The sequence below is a fragment of the Chlamydomonas reinhardtii genome, chromosome 6 (genome assembly GCF_000002595.2).
Source record: "Chlamydomonas reinhardtii strain CC-503 cw92 mt+ chromosome 6, whole genome shotgun sequence".
NCBI classification, from domain to species: domain Eukaryota; kingdom Viridiplantae; phylum Chlorophyta; class Chlorophyceae; order Chlamydomonadales; family Chlamydomonadaceae; genus Chlamydomonas; species Chlamydomonas reinhardtii.
Genome location: NC_057009.1, coordinates 6,817,003 through 6,836,978, shown reverse-complemented (window position 1 = coordinate 6,836,978; position 19,976 = coordinate 6,817,003). Strand labels below are relative to the sequence as shown.

Below are 19,976 nucleotides of genomic sequence, written 5' to 3'. Positions count from 1 at the left end.
TGCCTTGAGTAGTCGTTGGTTTCAGGTGGGACAGCTTTGCTTGGGGCTCGTACAGACATACAGCAATAAAGACAGGCGCCAATGGCATTGAAAGCTGCGACAACACGCGTTACAAACGGCCCCAAGCAGTCCACCATTTCAACCTGCGTCCTCACTGCATCGTTGCGATGCGCGGCAAGACGCCAGTCACGCCCCAGCACGCTTGATTGTTGCGTGACGCCTAACTTCAGCGCTTGTAGCACACTGTGGCGGGATAGTATCCCCGTACTCCTACTACCTGGCCGCATCCATCGTTCCTTCTGCAGGACTTGGGACTCCCATTCCGCCTTGTGCCTCATGCCGCATGCTATCTCGCCCAGATGCGTTGCTGCTCTTCAGTTGTCATAAACAACCTGCCCAGCCTTCGCCCGGTGGTACAAACTCACGTTCTCTCCAGTCCGATCCTCTTGTTCTACTGCATTCGCTGTCATTGCAGATTGCGCACAGTGAGCGCCGCACAAACCAAGTGCGGCGGCATGCACCGTGCCGTTCGCATCCTTCGCCGGGACATCGCACAATCGGGGTGGTCGTCATCTAGATATATATATGACTCTGCCCGCATGCCAACGCCGCTGGGTTCCAATGTACCCATACTGCGGGGTGTACCCGCCCAAGCGCAACCCCCCTCATCGCTCTTCACTCCCCATCTGCGTCTCTCTGCACTCTTGCTATGCCCCATGCTCACTCCACTCATACGCCCAGGCGTACTCGAGCCGACCCCCGTCCGACGGAGGGAGCGTTGCGAAAGACTGCTGCTGCTCTATGCCTGTGATGCGTGCTGCCTACACACTGCCTGTGCCCAAACGCGATACACATGGGCCCTGTGCATAGCATGCATTCCCGGAGCGCGCGCACACACGGCATGCCCGGCCTCCGCCCTGCGATTCTGACTCGATTTCCCTGCGGTCCGGCTCTATTGCTGTTAATGCTGTACTGTTGAGCTGCTGAGCTGCTACTGCAGATAGCGTACGATCATGCTACTGCCACATGCGGTAGCGGTCGCGGTGCCCTGCTACCAGCCGCGCCAGCACTGTCGCCTTGTCGGCCACCTGCGAGACACGGCGCGGGCCAACCACACACGAAACACATCAGCCCCGAGGCCCCATAGCTGGTGAGGGGAATAGCGAGGGCAAGCACTCCCCTGCAGCGTGTCCTGGCCCCGCAATACACAAACACACGCTTGCGGGGTGCCCACACACCACCCCAAACACACAGCACGGCTGTGTGCCTCCCGCAGGCGCACACACGCGCACACGCGCACGCACCTGCGCCAGTGCGAATATGAATGCGTAGGTGCGCATCGCGTCGTCGGGGGCGGTGAGGTGCGGCAGGTCGTGCTCCGGCGCGTAGCGCACCCCTGCGTGGAAGCGGCGCCGCAGCTCCAGAATGCCGTTGTGCACCTGCAGGAGGAAGCGGCAGCGGCGGCGGCGGCCACGTGACATGCGAACAGCCACAACACACCCGTGTCAAGGTACGGGTACAGAGTCCGTGCCACCCGTCAGGACCGCCCGTGCCAACAGACACGTGGTCTTGCACCAGGAGGGACAGGTGCACAGGGAGTGAAAGTCGCGGCCAGCGGGCACCAATCACACAGCAGTCATGCGCCATATAAAGCCAACCAATAATGTAGTACCCTATCCACGCCAGCCAGCAAGCCACGCACCTTGAGTCGCTGCTGATGCAGCCGCTCCACGATTTGCATCACGGCCTCCGCCGACTCAGCCGTCTGGGCGCGGCTGCCGCCGCCGTGCGTGAGCAGCGCCAGGTGCGCCGCCGCCGCCGCCGCCATCTCCATCAGGATGGCGAAGTAGCTCTGCAGGGCAGGCGGGTGACAGGCGGGCGGCAGGCCTTACGCAGGCGGCAGCCATGCGCCGTTCACATGATCTGTTGACGGCGGCTTTCCACCGTCCCTTCCACCGTCTTCAAGCCGGCCCTCCCCGCCATCGCAGCGGCACACACCACTGCTCACCAACAGCACCCCAACCAACATTACACCCGCCCGCCCGCCAGCGCCCGCCACCCAACGGCCACCCGCACCCCCACCCGCGCCCGCCACCCGCGCCCGCCGGCCCGCGCCCGCCGGCCCCACCTGCAGCTCGGTGTTGAGCGGCGCAATGATGTGCTCAAAGGCCCAGCCGCTGAAGCCGCCTTCGTCCACCGCCACGTGTGCGCCCGCCACCAGCCCCAGCGCCGCCAACTGGTCCACCAGCGCCTGGCTGGCGCGCAGCACCGCGGCCACCACCTGTGGGAGGGGAGTTTGGGGGATTACATTCATGATGCGTTTGGGGGAGGGGATTGCATTCATAATTATTCAAGAAGTGAAGGCGTAGCCAGGAAGGGAGAGGGATAGCCTGTTACAAGCCTGCACAATGCCCCCCGCCCCCCAAAGGCAGGGACGGGGTAGGACACGTCTGACATGACCGGTGCCAGTGAGCCTGAGGTTGTTGCGGCTAGAGCTTGCAGGGGTTATCATCGTTGCTAAACTAGCATGCTAAACTAGTATGCAGTAAAGGGTCAAAGTATGCAGTCCAAGGTCAAAAGAGTCAGAATTATCGCCGGGTTGCGACATGCAGGCGCCAACTCACCGGCGGCGTGGCGAAGGGGCCGCGCGTCCACAACACCACATCCTGCACCAGGCTCAGCTGCACAGCCACCAGCGGCATCGCCACCAACTCCTGCAGCCGCCGCGGCGGCGCCGCCGCGGCTGCCGCCGCCGCCGTGCCCGGCAGCCGGCTGCGCCTCCCCAGCGCCCCCACACTCGCACCCACCGCCGCCGCCCCCGCACCGCCGCCGGCACCGCTGCCAACGCCCGCGGTGCCGGCTCCGCGCGCGTACACAAAGCTAGCGCCGCCGGCTTCCGGCTCCGCCGTGGGCTCCATGTTCACAGCGGCGGCCATGGCGAAGCCCTCCGGCTGCTCCACCGTCATGGCGTCATCCACGTCTGTGGGCGCGGCGCTGAGCAGGCGCCCCATCTCCAAGATGATGGAGGCGGGGCCGCTCAGGGGCTGCGAGGCGCGGCCCAGGCCCAGGGCTGCAGACACGCGGCCCAACGGGCCGCGGTGCTCAGCCGCCGCCGGCGCAGCCGGCGCAGCAGCCGCCGGCGCCGGCGCCTGCGGCTGGGGCTGGGAATGGGGATAGGGATGGGGATGGGGATGCTGCTGGGGCGGGTGCTGCTGGTCAGCACCGTGCGGGGCGGTGGCGTGGGGGCGCTGCAGCGTGTCGGGCAGGCTGCTGCTGTGGCCGGGCGTGCCGCCGGCTCCGGTGCCGGCGGCGGTGGAAACGGAGTGTGTGTCCAGGTGATGAACGTGCCCGGTACTGGTGGAGCTGCCGGCGGCGGGGCTGGTGTAGGAGCTGGAGGTGATTTCTGACTGCGCCGGGTCGTGCGTGTGCGTGTGTGTATGCGGCTTGAGGTGGCTGGCGCTGCGTGCGTCCACGTGCTGATCGTCGTGCGACAGGCTGCGGGCGTGGTGGTGGTGGGGTCCGTGCAGGCCCTTGGCGTCACTCACCGCCGCCGCCGCGAGCGCCTTGCTGCTGGGCTTGCCGCTGGCACTGCCCGCGCTGGCGTCGGCGCCTGCGGCGCCGCCGGCTGCCGCCTGTTGCAGGTTTGCGGCGCTGGGGTGCGGCGTGCCGACACGAGAGCACAACTCTGCGGTGGCGGCTGCGCCCTTGTGCACCGTGTGCAGCCTGTGTGGATGGTCCGTCGAAGGGGGTGCGCCAGGCGGTCGAGGCAGTCGGTCAGTCGTACAGTCAGTACAGTTGTCAGCATGTCCATCACAGGCCTCCCATGTGAGTAGCACCATTTCCCGCAACGCCACCAAATGCAGCTGACTAGGCATACCACCAAGAAACCAGGATCCTTACACAAACACACACACACAGAGACACACACACACACACACACACACACACACACACACACACACACACACACGCACGCACGCACGCACGCACGCACGCACGCACGCACACGCACGCACGCACGCACGCACGCACGCACACACACACACACACACACACACACACACACACACGCACCTGAGCCCGTCCTGCCAGAACTCCTCGTAGTCGGCCCTCACCAGCTGCGCGGCGGCGGAGAAGGCGCGGCCCATGGTCTGGAGCGCCCAGTCCGAAGTGTACCTGCAAGGGCAGCGGGGGCAGGGGCACGTGCTTGAGTGAGGCTCGGATATCGCTACGACGGACGTCAGCCCCAGGCCTGCCCAGCCTGCATGCAGGCCGGCACACGCCCATCGCCCCCGAACAACGCAAGCACACACCTCAGCTCCACCACCGCCACCTCTACCACCATCACCACTACTACCACCACCACCTCTACCACCATCACCACTACCCCCACCCCCACCCCCACCACCATCACCACTACCACCCCCACCCCCACCACCCCCACCCCCACCCCACCCCCAACACCGCCGCCACCACCGCACCCCACCCCACCCCATTAGCCCCCACGCACCAGGGCAGGATGAGCTGCGACAGCAGCACCGGCACGCTGCATCCCGCCATCACACTCAGCAGGCGGGCGCCGTACACCTGGGCCGAGCCGGTGGAGCCGCACGTGCCGGTGTACTGACACAGCGACACGCTGGCAAAGGTGATGAGCGTGAGAACCATGGCCATGCGGAACTGCGGGTAGCTGGAGGCAATGCCCACCTGCGGGCGGGGGCCGTGCGGGGCCGGGTTGCGGCGCGGGTAAGGAGCAGCGGGATGGGGGCGGAGCGGAGCCGAGTAGACGATGCTGCTGGGGGCGTGTCGGCGTGCAAGGTGCCTGGTTGAGCACTGCGGGGAGCTGAGGCACCACGGCGACGCACTGCGTTACAAAGGCACGTGAATGCTGCTGACAGCTCGCGGCAAACAGCAGCTCGCGGAATCCTACCCTAAGCACCATGCTGCGCAATTGGGCTGGCCTGACGCAAGGCCACGCACGCAAGCAAGTAAACGCACACGCACACGCACAAACGCACGTGTACGGACGAGCGCACGTGCGCCGGCACGCACCAGGAATGTGAAGGAGCAGATGACGGTGAGCAGGGCGTAGGGGTTGGCCGCCAGGTGCGTGTCCACCATCACCACGAACCCAAGCGTGCCGCCCACCACCGTGCCCAGCACCCACAAGCTCACGCGGCTCACAGTCGCCTCCACCTTCAGCGCGCGTGGCACACGTACGGTCTCAAGCATGTACGGCAAGAGCTGAAACAGAGACATCATGGCCGTACGGCCCTCCCCACAAACCGCAAAAAACAACCATGCGTCCGCGCGCTCCACTCACCCGCTCCGACATGCTGAGTGCGCACGTGACGAATCCGAACAGCGGCCTGAAGTGGCGGACTTCGGGCGTGTCGTGTCGCTCGCTGAAACCCAAGATGAGCAGCAGAACCGTGCTTAGCGCCAGAGCGTACTTGACGCCCGACTGTGTGCGGGAGACAAGCCATGTTTGTTGCCCAGTAAGCTTACGGGAACAAGGAGGTGCGCACGTGCGTGTAGAAGATGAGCAGTCAGGCGCAACGTACTACCGGCCGAGCGGCCCGAGCCCCCGCTCACCTGAAAGACACGGCTGCGCAGCAGCGCCTGCAGCGGAGCACATGCGAGTGCACACAGGCACACCAATTCAGGGCCCGACACACTCAGGCGGCTCATAATCAACACAGTGCTTGCCAAGAACGCATATGTCCTTGTGCACCCTAGCTCCCACCAAGCTCCCACCGCCCCTCTCCCCCACCGCCCAAACTCCGGCGCTCCTACTCACCCCTCGGCCCGCCGGGGTCCTCAGCAGCGGCAGCTCGCGCCGCACCACCCGCACCAGATTGACGATCAGGAATTCCCCCCAGAACAGCAGCGTCAGCTTCCACAGCCAGTCCCACGAACCCGGCCGCCCGCGCAGCCGAGACCACCAGCCGCCGCCCCGGCTGCGACCACCAGCCGCCCCGGCACCGCTAGTCGCAGCAGTAGCACCGCCGTACTTGGCTGTAGCAGCGGCTGCTGCAGCCGCCGCCTCGCGCTCCTCCAGCGTGGTTGTGGCGAGCTCCACGGCTTTCTCCAACGCCTCCACACTGTCGATGATGCCGTTGGTGAGCGTCCACAGGAAGCTGACGCCGCGTATCTGTTTTCAGCCAAGTTGCATCCAGCCGTTAGCCACAGGCGCGCAGTCACAATGTAAGCAGCAAACACACAAGGCCTGCTCAGCCAGGTCGCGCTGCCCTTCTGCCTGATAACCACCCGCCAAATTCTTGGGACAACCCCGCACTCTCCCTCCCAACGGGCCTGCCAACGGGCGCACAGCAGCAGGAGCACTAGCAGCACCAAAACCAACAACAGCAACAGCAACAGCACTCACCCTGTGCGCCTCGATGATGCGCACCCTTGTCTCGCCGTCGCGGCGCACTCGCGCCCAGTAGCCGTGCACCGCCTGCCGCATCACGTGCCGCAGCTCCCGCTTCACAGCCGGCCAAGGCTTGTCCGGCGGTGGCCGCTTCGCCTCCTCCTCCTCCTCCTCTTCCGCAACGCGGCCCTGCTCCACATCCCCGCCAGCCTCACCGGCCGCATGTTTCAGTCCAGCATGCTGTTGTTGTTGTTGCTGTTGCTGCTGCCGGCGGCGCCGGGCGGCGGCGGCGCCAGGCTCCACCGCCTCGCTGAGTTTGACGCAGGAGGTGGCGACGCGCGACAGCGCGGCGCGAAAGAGGGGCACGATGTCGACTGTGAAGTAGTGCACCAGCGCGGCGTCGTGCACGATCTGCAGCGGGTGGGGTGGGGTTACATTCATGATTAGCTAAGGAAATGGTAGAGGGTAGGCAATCTTGGGCGGGGCGGGTTTCCAAATAAGGGGTAAACATCAGAGGAAAATAAGGACGTGGATAAGGAGGGCGGAGGAGGTAGGTCAAGCACGAGGTTGCTGTGCCTTACACCACACACCGCGCAATGACACGACATGACACATTCACACCACGCACCCATCGCACACGAAACCCGCCTTCTTTTCGCCCCCCGCCTTCCCGGGGCTTTCTTTGGGATTGGAAATTTCGGGTTTAACTAAACCCCACGCCCCGCCCCGCCCCGCCCCTGCCAAGCCGCCACGCACCCGGCTGCCCTCGCGGCTGTGCACGATGCACTCCAGAGCCGCCACGCGCGTCAGCAGTTCGTCCGCCGCCGCAATCACACGCGCCCAGTCGGCGGGCACAAACGGCGCCTCCAGCATCCACGGCGGCTCCATAGAGGCGTTGGGCATGCAGGCACGAGCACGCGCCAGCAGCGGCCGCAGCGCCGCCAGCGGCGGCGACGACATCAGCACATTCTTGTTACTGCTGTCTTTGTTGTTGGTGTTGGTGGTGATCTTGTCGTGATGTGGGTGCTCTTGCTCTGCCGCCTTCCCGGCATCGGCGTTAGCACCCTTGGCCGCAGCGCCGACGGCATCGGCGCTGGCGGAGATGCTGGCCTCGCTGGCGCTGGCGGCGCTGGTCTTGCCCACAGCAGCCCTTGCGCCTGCACCCTCCGCCTCGGCCGCTGCCACCGCCACAGCCGGGTACGACGAGGCCGGTCCACCAACGTGCTGCTGCTGCTGCTCCTGCGGTGGCGGCGGCGGCGCCCCCTGCTCCTGCTGCCGCCGCGCCGTGTCCGCCGTCGCGCCTGCCGAGGCCGAGCGCCGCCACACCGCCCACTTGGGCCCCACGCGCGCCGCCTTGGGCGTGGCCGGCTTGCTGCCGCCGCCCTCCGCATCTCCCTTCCCGGAGCCGTCCTTCGGCGACACAGTCGCCGTCGCGCCCGCCACTGCTGCCTTCGGCGGCTCGGTCGCCTTCCTCAGCAGCTCCATGAACGCCTCGTCGCTCAGCTCCTCTCCGCCGTCCTCCAGCAACACCTCCACCATGGCCTCACCCTCGTCCTCACCAATCACGCCGCCCACGTCGCTGTCACGACCCATCACGCTGCCATTCACAGTGACGGTGCGGCGGTGGCGGCTGGCGCCGCCGGCGCCGGCGCCGCCACCGTCCGTCGGCCTGTCGCCGTCTGCGGCGTGCGAGCCCGCGTCGCCGCCGGTGGCGGAGCCGGCCTGCAGACTGCCAGACATGAGGTGGGAGAAGGAGGCGCAGGAGGGGAAGGGTGTGGAGATCTTGGACGGCGTCAGCACGCGCCGGTGCACACGCCCGTTGATGACGGCGCTGTCGGTCGCGGCCGAGTCCGCGGCGAGCGACCCCGCCGCTGCGGTGGCGGTGGAGGCCGCTGCCAGCTGTGCCAGAGCGGCGGAGGAGGCGGCGGGTGTCATACCGCCCAGGCAGCTGGCGGGCGTGAGGTAGGGGTCCTGCTCCGGCTGGAACGCCAGCGTGGCGTACCTGTGTGTTGTGTGAGGAGAGCACAAGGAGGAACCATACTTCTCGTTTGCATCTCACAATGCAAGTATGCCACATTTTTGCTCCAGCCGTCTGGTACCCGGGCACCAGACCACCGCACCCGCTGCACCCACCGCGACGCCGCCTTGCCCACGCCGCGCAGCGTGGTCGCCACGCGGCTCCTCAGCTCGTCCGTCGCCAGGCTGGGCAGCACCAGCAGCCCCGCCGCCACCGTGAAGGCGGCGCCGATGGCGGCGTCCGCCATGACGCTGCCCACTGCTTGGCGCCAGATGTGGGTGTGTGTGGGCTGGAACTGCCCCAGCATGACCACCAGGCCAAAGCCCAGGCAGGAGACCATGGCGCCGATGAGCATCACGAAGGGCAGCGGCTGGCCCACGCGGTTGATGGACATGACCTGATGGGAAGAGGGGAAGGGAAGAGGGGAAGGGAAGAGGGGAAGGGAAGAGGGGAAGGAGAAAGAGGGAAAGGAGTGAGAGGAGCGCTGGGCATGGTGTGTGTGAAGGGGGGGCAGGGTCACGGGCGGTACGCTGGTGCTCTGGTGTACTGCGGCTGGCGTCGCGGCCGGGGCTGCGGCCTCGGCACGCGAGCTAGACTCACCGCGATGAAGAACGCGGACAGGCACAACAGCACCGCCATGTGGGGGCCGTCATCAAAGCCAGCCAGCAACGACAGACTCAGCTGCGTGGCGAAAGGTAGCGGGGTGTGAGGCAGCAGGCGCAGGGACCACGGGGTCAGGCCGGGCGAAAGACTAAGCGGCGGGCCGCCACCATGCCCCTGCGATCGCCCCTTCCGACCCACTGCGACTCCTTCTGCTCCACGCCCCACCTACATGGCGGCCGCCCATGCCCCCCTCCCGCCAAAGCTAACCCCCTCCCCGCTCCCGAGCGCCGCACCGTGATGCCGCCCAGCGTGGCCCCCCAGATGATGGCGCCCCACACCGCCGCGCAGCCCAGCAGCTTGGTGCCCACATGGTTGTCAAGGCATCCCAACAGGCTGCACTCGATGAACAGCGTGGCGCTGAGGCAGGACTGGTTGAAGCGCATGGCCCTGTTATTTGCGTGTTTGTTGTGTGGGGAAAGCAGGCGGAAGATTAGGTGGTTTGTGGTGGCGTGACGGGGGTCTGGCGCTGCCGCGTGTCCAGGGTTAATAGCAGCCGAAGGTAGCAGGCGTGGCGCGTCGCAAGCGCACGCTTCGCAGGACTGCCCCAATTGAAAGCGGCTTGGCGTCAGCGCAGTTCGCAGTTTACTTGGTCATCCCCGCCGCGGTCTTGCCCATGGCATTTTCGTCGCTGATGATTCCCCAGACTCACGGGATTAGAACGAAGAGCGCCACAGGTATGAGGCCCACAGTAAGCTGTGCCGCGCATTGAAAGCCTGGCGTCAGGAAGAAGTCAGCTGTGTCCCGACTAAAAATGTGCAGACGCGCCCGCACAGTCGACAGGGCAGCGCCAGCACAAGTCGAGCATTTCAAGTTGCCATCGCTTCTGCCGTGCTGGCCTGCGTCGACCGTCATTCGTCGACGCAGCGAGAAGGGTTTCGCGACCAGTTCTCGCTTAACTAATCACCAACGAGGTGATATTACGACTTGCAAGTGAAGCTGACATTATAGTATATAGAATGGATGGGGTGTGCAGCAGGGCGGCCCATCTTAACGACAGAAGTTCCCATGGCGGCAAAAGCCCCGCTAAAGAAGGGCGGGCCCTTACGCAGCGCGAGTTTGCTCCCGTGAACAGCCCCAGATAGCGCGTTCAAGTCGCGCTATATGCTGTTATTGTTAATGGCTCGAGGCCAGCTGCAGGCCGAGGAATGCGGGGGTAGTTCGTTTATGCAGCTGTCGCTTGGGCAAGTTTACACAGGGGCAGCCCGACAGCTAAATGCGCCACTCTTATGTGCATCACTATCCAGAGTATATGATTGCATAATAGCGCAGCAGAACTGGCCGTGGCTATGGGAGTTGCGCGACACTTGAGCAGCGCGTGGGGAGGAAGCCTGCGTGCCGCATAGATGCTGCAGGTATGTCATTACGAAACAATTAAAACGACTAAAGCTGCCAAAACTACTGTACTTCGTGCAGCGTCATGTCCAGCGGCACGATTGTCGCGCCGCTACCGCAACATATTTACAGTTTATTGATGATATCCGATGACAGACATGTTGTGCTGGTACGTAGCTGCTATGCCTGTTCAGATGCGTGGCGCGGCGGTTGCATCCTGCTATTCGTGCAAGCTTTGCGCAGGCCTTTTGCGCGAACAGTATATCATAGTTGCTGATGGATTGATTGGACAATTTTAGTTGGGGTCGTCAGGCCGAATTTCGCGCAGCCGAATTTCATCAAGTAGTAACCCGTCAACCGCCGGAGGATCGAACGAGCATCCTGTGTAACGATTAAGTACTAGCGCCATGTAATACAGATATAAAGGCGCAGTCAACTCTCACTATCGCACGGCTTACACGCCATAACTCCACACCCTGTCCACGCCCCCGCGCCATTTCAAGCGAGCGAGAGGAGGGAGCCTCAGTGAGTGTGCGGCCCAGCATGGCTCGAGCCCAGATGTACTGGTTGGCTGCTATTTTAGCGTTCGTGGCGTCCGCTGCGGCGCAGCAAGGTGCGCGCGAACCTCCCCTGAGGTGGTTGGCACCTAATGCACGCACACACCAGCAAGCTGTAGTGCTGATGCTTGCTGCCCAAAGGTTTCCACACAAAAAGCAAGATTATGCGACCTGCCCGAAGATCCCGCACAATTCCCGCTTTCTTCTTCCTGCGGCTTCGCAGTTTCCATCAGCGATGTGCAGGGCACTCGCTACCGCAGCACCTTCACCACTCGCGTGTCGGTGGAGGGCATCGTTGTGGCCAAGTGGAGCAACCTGTATGCGCTAATGGTGGGGCGGGTCTGTGGCAGAGGCTCGACAGGGTCCCGTAAATGCCTTGGGCCTGCGCCGGCCGCCGCCAAGCCCGGGCGGCTTCGCAGCTTCCCACTGCTGAACTTGTTGAGTTTACACCCCTGCTACATAATGGGCTGCAGCAACGCGACAAGTGACGCTCCACCTGTGCGCCAAGCCTGCTTGCCAATCGAGGGATCCTTACATTCCGCTGCTTCCCAACTCGCTCGCTCCCTTGCACCCCAGGCGCCCACGGCCGACGCCAACGCCGCCACCTCTGAAGGCATCCTGGTGGTGTCCCCCACAACCGCCATGTCGGAGGGCGACCTCGTGCGTGTCAACGGCACCGTGTCAGGTATGCGCCCACGTGCTCCCAAACCCCATGCCGCTCGCTCTCAGTGCACGCGCCTGCATACCCAGTTGCCCACACGCACCGATTCGTCCCCTGCCCTGCCAACGACCGCCCGGATCAGCCTGGATCTCAGATCCAGGAATGGGCCATGCATGCCGCGAACGGCCCAATTCAAACATTACTTTGCCCTCGTTGCAGAGTCCCGCCCCGGCAGTGATGCCGAGAACATGGTCGTCACGCGTCTCGGCAACAACCCGGTCGTGTGGCGGCGGATCTCCAGTGGCAACGCGCTGCCCCAGGTGGTGATTGGCTGCGACGACAGCACCCAGCGCTCGCCGCCCGTGTCCAAGATTGAGGACCCGGTCGGCGACGTGGAGGACCCCACAGGTGCGTGTGGGCGAGGGCGTGGTATCGTACAGGGTGCTGAAATGGAGGACAACAGCCTTGAGCGTGGCCGTTGATGACCCGTCTAGAACATCTATCGTTTGCCGCATCTCGTGGGCCCCTGCTACCTGCCTTCTGATCCATTTCCGCACCGGGGCCACCGCTGCCGTGCAGTGATCCTGAACCCTGACGTCAACGCCCTCGCCTTCTATGAGAGCCTGGAGGGAAGCCGTGTGATCATCAAGAGGCCCGTCGTGGTGGGACCCACCAACAACTTCGGCGAGACGCCGGTCGTGGCCAGCCGTGCCGACGGCACGCTGTGCGCCCTGGCGTCTCAGCTCACGCCCCGTGGTGGTCTGATCATTGATGAGGTTGCGGGTATCTACAACCCCAGCCGCATGCTGCTCGATGACACCATTCTCAACTACCTGCCCGGCGGCAAGGGTCTGCAGGTGCGTGTGCGGAACTTGGGAAGATGTGGGCCATCCACGCAGGGCCTGTCCGATTCACGGGAGTGCGACTTGCCCTGCACGCCTTCCTCGTATACTGCCTTGGCTCGGTTATTAACACACTTCCCCATACACACCGTCCCTCCACCCCGCCCACCAGGTCGGTGACGTGTTGAACGACATCGTGGCAATTGTGGACTACTCCTTCGGCAACTACAAGTTCTACGCCACACAGATTGCCACCATCGCCACCCCCTCGCCGCTCACGCCCACACCCCCCCTGCCGCTGCCGCCCATCCCCGGCCTCGCCGTCACCATCGGCTCCCTGAACGTCGAGAACCTGTCCCCCGCTGACCCTCCCTCCAAGTTCGCCCGCATTGCAAATGCCGTGGTCAAGGGCCTTCGCAGCCCTGATCTCGTGGGCGTGTGTGAGATCCAGGACAACAGCGGCCCAACGGATGACCTGGTGGTTGACGCCGCCATCACTATCACCACCCTGCTCGCCGCCATCCGGGACGCGGGCGGCCCGGCCTACGCCTACCTGCAGGTCAACCCGGAGAACAACCAGGACGGAGGCGAGCCCGGCGGCAACATCCGCCAGGTGTGTGTGTGTGTTAAAAAACGAAACGAAAGCCCGCCCAATGACGCGACGGAGTTACTTACCGATACCCACCATTTTTACCGAGCGTCGCGTGACTGTCGTGACCCAGGTAGTCATACTTACCCGCGATAAGCCTGGAACCCCATGGGCGACCATTCGGCCTGACCCCGCGTTGCACCTGTATGCGTCCGTGTGTGTGTGTGTGTGTGTGTGTGTGTGTGTGTGTGTGTGTGTGTGTGTGTGTGTGTGTGTGTGCGTGTGTGTGTGTGTGTGTGTGTGTTCAGGATATAAGTCGAAGGTGCCATGGCTTTGAGCCCAGGCGCCGCGGTTGTGCGTGCATGCGTGCTGTGTGTGACGCATATGCTTCGCAATCAGCCGGGTTTATGGCGATCCTTCCGGATGAAGGTCGGTCTGATCCTGACCCATGCCGTGCCTGGTACTTATTTGCCTCTTGTCCGTCCGCCGTGCTCGCCGCGCGCAGATCCTGCTCTACAACCCTGCAGTCGCCACGGCGGTCGGTCTGCCCGCTGCCTGCCCCAGCACCCCCAACGAGGTGGTGGCTGACGGTGAGCCTCTGCCTGCAGGACACACACGGCCCACCTGCCTGGCCCTACCTGTCCTGCAACATGCGCATACCGTTTATGCCCCGTGCGTGCTCACACCCTTGCTGCTTCCGTCCTGCTGCCGTTCTGACCGGTGGCCTCGCCCGCCGTTTGTGACCCTTGTCCCACTCCGGTATCTGCCGCGGCTGTAGCCAATGGCAAGCCTCAGCTCAAGTACAGTCCGGGCCGACTGGCGCCCTCCAACATCGCCTTCCAGAGCAGCCGCAAGCCGCTGGCGGTGCAGCTAACCGTAAACGGCCAACCGCTCTTTGTCATCGTCAACCACTTCAACTCCAAGGCGAGTCCGCCTGCGAGCGTGCGAGTCTGCAAGCGCTGCGTGCTTGTGTGTGAAGGCACGTGGACACGTCTTGTGTCGTCCAATGTCCGCGGTGTGGCCTTGACCCCACGCCTTGAGCCCAACGCCTGCATCCCTGATCCCTACCTGCCGTGCGACAACCGCAGGGCGGCGACCAGCCCCTGTTCGGCCGCAACCAGCCGCCGGCCCGCTCTTCCGAGGTGCAGCGCGCGAAGCAGGCTGAGGTGGTTGCGGGCGCTGTGTCCCAGATCCTGGCGCTGGACGCTCAGGCTCGCGTGGTGGTCATGGGTGAGCAAGCATCCCGGAAGTAAAGCGGGAGGCGGGTGGCGTCAAGTACGGCATGCGTGTACCGTATATCCAGATGACGGCCTGTCGCGGCCGACTTGGCGAGCGCATGCGCCTTGCCCAGGCGTGACACGCGTGAAAAGCGTGCCCGTCTCCCCCCCCCCTGCCCTTCTTCTCCCCCCAGGCGACCTGAACGACTTCGCCGGCTCCTCGGCTCTGGGTGTGTTGTACGCGTCCGGCCTCACCAACGCCTACCTGCTGCCGGAGCAGTCGGGGCTGCTGCGCACGCCGCCCAACCAGCGCTACAGCTACAACTTCGAGGGCAACGCACAGGTACGCCTAGTCTGGCCGCCCATCCTACGACTGTGCTACCAGCTTGCCCCGCCCTGCAATCACCCGCCGCTTCCCCCACACGCCCCTTCCCTCGTCCTTCAGGCTCTGGACCACATCCTGCTCAGCCCCTCTCTGGTGGGCGGCGCCGAGGTGGGCGTGCTGCACGTGAACAGCGAGTTCGCCGACGACGCCCCCGCCAGCACCCGCTTCAGCGACCACGACCCGCTGCTCGTGCGCCTGCCAGGTGCGCGTGAGGTGTTGCGCTACACTCTTTCCTGTGCCGTGCCTATGATATGCTCTTGCCTACTGTTCCGAGGCAAAATATGAAGTTGGTTTTGCAACTGTAGCAAAACAAACAATCGCGGCGCTTGCCGCTGCGTTGCTTGCTCTTCCTGTCTCGCAGCTCTGGCCATGCCTGTGACGCCGATTAACCAGGTCCAGGGCTCGGCCTACACCAGCGGCCGGGTGGGCAGCCGTGTGACGGTGGAGGGCGTGGTGGTGGCTCGCCGCAGCAACCAGTTCTGGATGGCGGTGAGTGGCTCGTCGCTCGGTCGCGTACACTGGGTGATGGTGGTTGCGGAGACCCTCGGGAGCGGGCGAGTTGTGGAATGGAGGATGCCGTGGTCCCTGTGTGCAAGCGAGCGAGGCACGCGGTGGCATCCAGGAATGCAGCAGCCGCAGGCGTACGCCGTACCGTGACATACACCATCCCGCCGGTCGCCAACTGGCACGCAGGAGACCAACGCCCCTGACGGCGTGGACGCCACCTCGGAGGGCCTGCTGGTGTTCACCGGCTCCAACCCGCCCGTGCCCGTGTTCGTCGGCGACCGCGTCCGGGTCACCGGCACTGTCAGCGGTGAGCCGCCGACGTGACTCCAGCTAGGGCGGGGAGGTTGGACCCCCAGCCGCCGCCTGTCTGGGGCCATGTGTTTGTCTTGTAAAACGCGCGAGATGAAAGCCACCCCTGGTGCCGCTGCTGCTGTCCCTGCTCTGTGCCAACCGTACACGCCTGTGTCGTGCACACACACACACACACACACACACACACACACACACACACACACACACGCATGCACACACAGGGCGGAGTCCCAGCGTCGAAACCCTCCACTTTTGCTTTCATGGACACGCCCACAGAGTTCCGCCCGGGCAACGACGCAACCAACATGGTCACCACCCAGATCGGCGGCTCCGTCTTCGTCACCAAGCTGGCCACCGGCGTGCAGCTGCCGCCGGCCGCCGTGATCGGCTGCGAGGCGGGCATGCTGTCGCCGCCCGTGTCCAAGATTGAGGACCCGGTCGGCGACGTGGAGGACCCCACAGGTGCGTGTGGGCGAGGGCGTGGTATCGTACAGTGTGCTGACATGGAGGACAACAGCATTGAGCGTGGCCGTTGATGATCCGTCTAGAACATCTATTGTTTGCCGCATCTCGTGGGCCCCTGCTACCTGCCTTCTGATCCACCGGGGCCACCGCTGCCGTGCAGTGCTCCTGAACCCTGACGTCAACGCCCTCGCCTTCTATGAGAGCCTGGAGGGCACCCGTGTCCTCATCAAGCGGCCCGTCGTGGTGGGACCCACCAACAACTTCGGCGAGACGCCGGTCGTGGCCAGCCGTGCCGACGGCACGCTGTGCGCCCTGGCTTCTCAACTCACGCCCCGTGGCGGTCTGATCATTGATGAGGTTGCGGGTATCTACAACCCCAGCCGCATGCTGCTTGATGACACCCTCCTCAACTATCTGCCCGGCGGCAAGGGTCTGCAGGTGCGTGTGCGGAAACGTGGGAAGATGTGGGCCATCCACGCAGGGCCTGTGCGACTGAAGCGAGTGACTCGCGATTGCCTTGGCTAGGTTAACACATTTCCCCATACACACCGTCCCTCACTCCCTCCACCCCCACCAGGTCGGTGACGTGTTGAACGACATCGTGGCAATTGTGGACTACTCCTTCGGCAACTACAAGTTCTACGCCACACAGATTGCCACCATCGCCACCCCCTCGCCGCTCACGCCCACGCCCTCCCTGCCGCTGCCGCCTACCCCCGGTGTCACCGTCACCATCGGCTCCCTGAACGTCGAGAACCTGTCCCCCGCTGACCCTCCGTCCAAGTTCGCCCGCATCGCGGATGCCGTGGTCAAGGGCCTGCGCAGCCCTGACATCCTGGGCGTTGCTGAGGTCCAGGACAACAACGGCCCAACAGACACTGGCGTGGTGGCCGCTGACGTCACCCTGGGCCTCCTCATCTCCGCCATCCAGGCCGCGGGCGGCCCGACTTACGTTTACCTGCAGATCAACCCGGTGAACAACCTGGACGGAGGCCAGCCCGGCGGCAACATCCGCCAGGTGTGTGTGTATGTATGTGTGTGCGCGTGTGTATGTGGTCCTGCTGGGCCCAGGGTAGCTCATGCGGCTGGCAGGCTGACAGACAGGCGGGCTCAAACGCCTGCGCTAGCTTCGACGGCAATTCATGTTGGCTCAAGCCGCCTTCTCCCTCCTGACCACCACCATGGTCACCATCACCTATCTACAGGTGCTGCTCTACAACCCGGCCGTTGCGACTCCCGCCAACCTGCCTGCTGGAGGCTCCACTGATGCCAACGCCGTCATCAGCACCGGTGCGTGCATTACGTTACGTGCGTGTGCGTCCAAGCATCGCGCGTCACCGCTAGTTCGCTTGAGCACCTGCCACTTGGGCCACATGTGAGGCCAACTAACGGTTTCTAACCTGTGCCCCGGCTGCCACTGCCTGTTGTTTATTTTTGTTAATCATTCGTTGCAGCGACCGGCCAGCCTCAGCTCAAGTACAGCCCCGGCCGCCTGGACCCAACCAACCCGGCCTTCCAGAGCAGCCGTAAGCCGCTGGCGGTGCAGCTAACCGTCAACGGCCAACCGCTATTCGTCATCGTCAACCACCTGAACTCTAAGGCGAGTCTGCCTTCATGCGTGCGAGTCTGCAAGCATGCGTGCTTGCGTGTGAAGCCACGTGGACACGTCTTGTGTCGTCCATGTCCGCGGTGTGGCCTTGACCCCACGCCTTGAGCCTAACGCCTGCATCCCTACTTCCCTACTGCCGTGCGACCGCAGGGCGGCGACCAGCCCCTGTTCGGCCGCAACCAGCCGCCGGCCCGCTCTTCCGAGGTGCAGCGCGCGCAGCAGGCGTCTATCCTGGCGGGCTTCGTGTCCCAGATCCTGGCCCTGGAGGAGCAGTCTCGTGTGGTGGTCATGGGTGAGCGAGCGAGCGTGGCGACGAGGCTTGTGTGAGCGCAATTACCGTAAAGAGTCATAGCACGTCCTAGTGCTGAGTCCCGCGCACAAACCATGTTTCAACCTTTTTTCATGTCTGTCACTACCCCGTACGGCGTACACAAACCCATGCCCAGCACTCTGCGTCTTCGCGTCCCCCCCGAATGCAACTGTCGGGCTTACTCGGCTCTGCCGCCGCTACCACTCCCCCTTTCGTCCCCGAACCGCACATTGCCCTCCCCCTCCCCATCCAGGCGACCTGAACGACTTCGCCGGCTCCTCGGCTCTGGGTGTGCTGTACGCGTCCGGCCTCACCAACGCCTACCTACTGCCGGAGCAGTCGGGGCTGCTGCGCACGCCGCCCAACCAGCGCTACAGCTACAACTTCGAGGGCAACGCACAGGTACGCCTAGTCTGGTCTGGCCGCCCATCCTACGACTGTGCTACCAGCTTGCCCCGCCCTGCAATCACCCGCCGCTTCCCCCACACGCCCCTTCCCTCGTCCTTCAGGCTCTGGACCACATCCTGCTCAGCCCCTCTCTGGTGGGCGGCGCCGAGGTGGGCGTGCTGCACGTGAACAGCGAGTTCGCCGACGACGCCGCCTCCGGCACCCGCTTCAGCGACCACGACCCGCTGATGGTCCGGGTGGCAGGTGCGTCGGCGCCAACGCGCTTACCCCCGCCACCAACAGCTTCCGTTCACCTGCCAAAAGAATCCAGGATTTAACGATTAGCCTCCGCTCCTTTGGCGGTGGAATTGTGGAAGTTCTTAGTAGGACTCTCGGATCTATGAATGTATGGACGTGTTGCTGCGTTGCCTAGTGAGCACGTGAATATCAGTGGAGTCCGGGCTCCGGCGCCGGCTCCGAATCTCATCAGCCTACAGTCTTATAATATGCGCGCATGCGTACCCACGCCACACCACGCTGCGCCCCACGTGCCTCGGCATCCGCAGGTGTCAATGCCTGCCTGCTCAAGCCTAACGCCTGCCCCAACGGCAAGGCTAGCGGCTCCATTTGCGTGAACGCCCCCGGCACACCGCGTGGCTACGACTGCGTGTGCCGCCCCGGCTTCGCGCCCAAGGCCAACGGAAACGCGGGCAACAATGCGCAGTCGTGCAAGCGTGAGTCCGCGAGGTTGCATGGGCGTGTGGGACTGTGAGTTGATTGCGGGGTTGGGGTGCTGGGGCAGGGCTTGTGCGTTGGAGCGGGGGAGCCCTTGACTTCTGGCACGGCACGTGCATGCGCAAGTGCTGCGCGTGACGGCTGACGGAACCAATCTTCCCACGCCGTCGCGCCCTTGCAGCGATTGACGCCTAAGCGGACGGACGACAACGCAGCTCGCCTGCACCCTTCACGCTCATTTACAAATGAGCGGCGGGGGCGGCTGCCTGCGGATGACGGCGGCCACGCCGTTGTGTGTGAGCCGTACATATATACTTCGGACACGGGTCTCGGGAGCATTACGCAGCATTGCGCTGCGATAGTACGGTAGTGCCAAGCAGCCGATCCGCCATGGCCGTACCATTTTTTTGCAGTAGGATATTACTGGCTGTACATACGCTTCGTGTTGTGTATATACGCATGCGCGGACATACGAACCCGGATGAGCATGGAAACTGCTCTTGCGCTGATTTGGGTGACACGTGTGACCTCGTCGAGGCCCCGTGGATTTGCCCTAGGGACTCAAAGTGCGCTTGCCAGCTAGGCGCCCAGGAGGGCCGGGCTGACGCTTTATGAGTATCAGGCTGCCCCACTTGACGCCGGATCAAACATTGAGCCTGTTTGTAAAGCGTCCAGCAAGTCGATGCATTGGCTGGCAACTAGACGCCCCTCATCTCCTGGTCAGTTATCGCGCTAGTGTACTAAGCTCGAGCGGCTTCCCGACTTTCAGCTTGCGTCGGCCTTGCGCAAAAAGCACGTCATGCACGGGCAGCCCTTGGCGCGGGCGTGCGGCCCCTCACAAGATGAATGGACGGGCATTGAAGTGGGCGTAGCGTTGTGTGTGTGTGTGGGGGGGGGAGGGCACTGCTTGTCAGGGCTGCGTGTACCCCAACCTAACTGGCAGCGGCATGCTGAAAGCAGCCCTACGGCGCAACTGGTTCTAAATCACGCTAATGGCTTGTGATTGTCGGCAGGC

The 19,976-nt window shown here is 64.1% G+C and overlaps 2 protein-coding genes across 2 annotated transcripts; one reads left to right on the top strand and one right to left on the bottom strand.

Annotated features, from left to right (window-relative positions):
- Window positions 1-5: 5 nt before the first annotated feature.
- CHLRE_06g295150v5 (uncharacterized protein) lies at window positions 6-10,002 on the bottom strand. The gene is made up of 17 exons (XM_043063492.1): window positions 9,703-10,002; window positions 9,287-9,440; window positions 8,991-9,071; window positions 8,507-8,787; window positions 7,130-8,375; window positions 6,389-6,784; window positions 5,801-6,154; window positions 5,596-5,622; window positions 5,324-5,464; window positions 5,053-5,196; window positions 4,511-4,707; window positions 4,075-4,176; window positions 2,625-3,723; window positions 2,129-2,281; window positions 1,703-1,852; window positions 1,305-1,439; window positions 6-1,088 (listed from the first exon to the last, which is right to left on the bottom strand). Exons 1-17 carry the CDS (start codon window positions 9,903-9,905, stop codon window positions 1,017-1,019), a joined length of 4,935 nt encoding a protein of 1,644 aa, XP_042924198.1. The 5' UTR covers window positions 9,906-10,002; the 3' UTR covers window positions 6-1,016.
- A 140-nt stretch (window positions 10,003-10,142) lies between these two features.
- CHLRE_06g295100v5 (uncharacterized protein) lies at window positions 10,143-19,639 on the top strand. The gene is made up of 24 exons (XM_043063491.1): window positions 10,143-10,554; window positions 10,889-10,998; window positions 11,166-11,272; window positions 11,519-11,627; window positions 11,823-12,011; window positions 12,183-12,460; window positions 12,618-13,058; window positions 13,540-13,624; window positions 13,813-13,958; window positions 14,123-14,264; window positions 14,446-14,594; window positions 14,697-14,838; window positions 14,998-15,125; window positions 15,330-15,450; window positions 15,732-15,917; window positions 16,081-16,358; window positions 16,498-16,938; window positions 17,126-17,210; window positions 17,375-17,520; window positions 17,680-17,821; window positions 18,093-18,241; window positions 18,349-18,490; window positions 18,793-18,960; window positions 19,143-19,639. Exons 1-24 carry the CDS (start codon window positions 10,535-10,537, stop codon window positions 19,154-19,156), a joined length of 3,918 nt encoding a protein of 1,305 aa, XP_042924197.1. The 5' UTR covers window positions 10,143-10,534; the 3' UTR covers window positions 19,157-19,639.
- Window positions 19,640-19,976: the final 337 nt, after the last annotated feature.

Bases quoted from the DNA above. Each gene is read 5' to 3' on its own strand.
- CHLRE_06g295100v5 (XM_043063491.1), top strand. From the start codon at position 10,535: ATGACAGACATGTTGTGCTG. The intron at 13,059-13,539 runs GTGTGTGTGTGT...CGCCGCGCGCAG, and splicing joins CCGGCGGCAACATCCGCCAG to ATCCTGCTCTACAACCCTGC. The intron at 16,939-17,125 runs GTGTGTGTGTAT...ACCTATCTACAG, and splicing joins CCGGCGGCAACATCCGCCAG to GTGCTGCTCTACAACCCGGC.
- CHLRE_06g295150v5 (XM_043063492.1), bottom strand. From the start codon at position 9,905: ATGACGGTCGACGCAGGCCAGCACGGCAGAAGCGATGGCAACTTGAAA. The intron at 9,441-9,702 runs GTGAGTCTGGGG...CGCAAATAACAG, and splicing joins GCGCTCTTCGTTCTAATCCC to GGCCATGCGCTTCAACCAGT. The intron at 6,785-7,129 runs GTGCGTGGCGGC...CACCCGCTGCAG, and splicing joins ACAGCCGCGAGGGCAGCCGG to ATCGTGCACGACGCCGCGCT.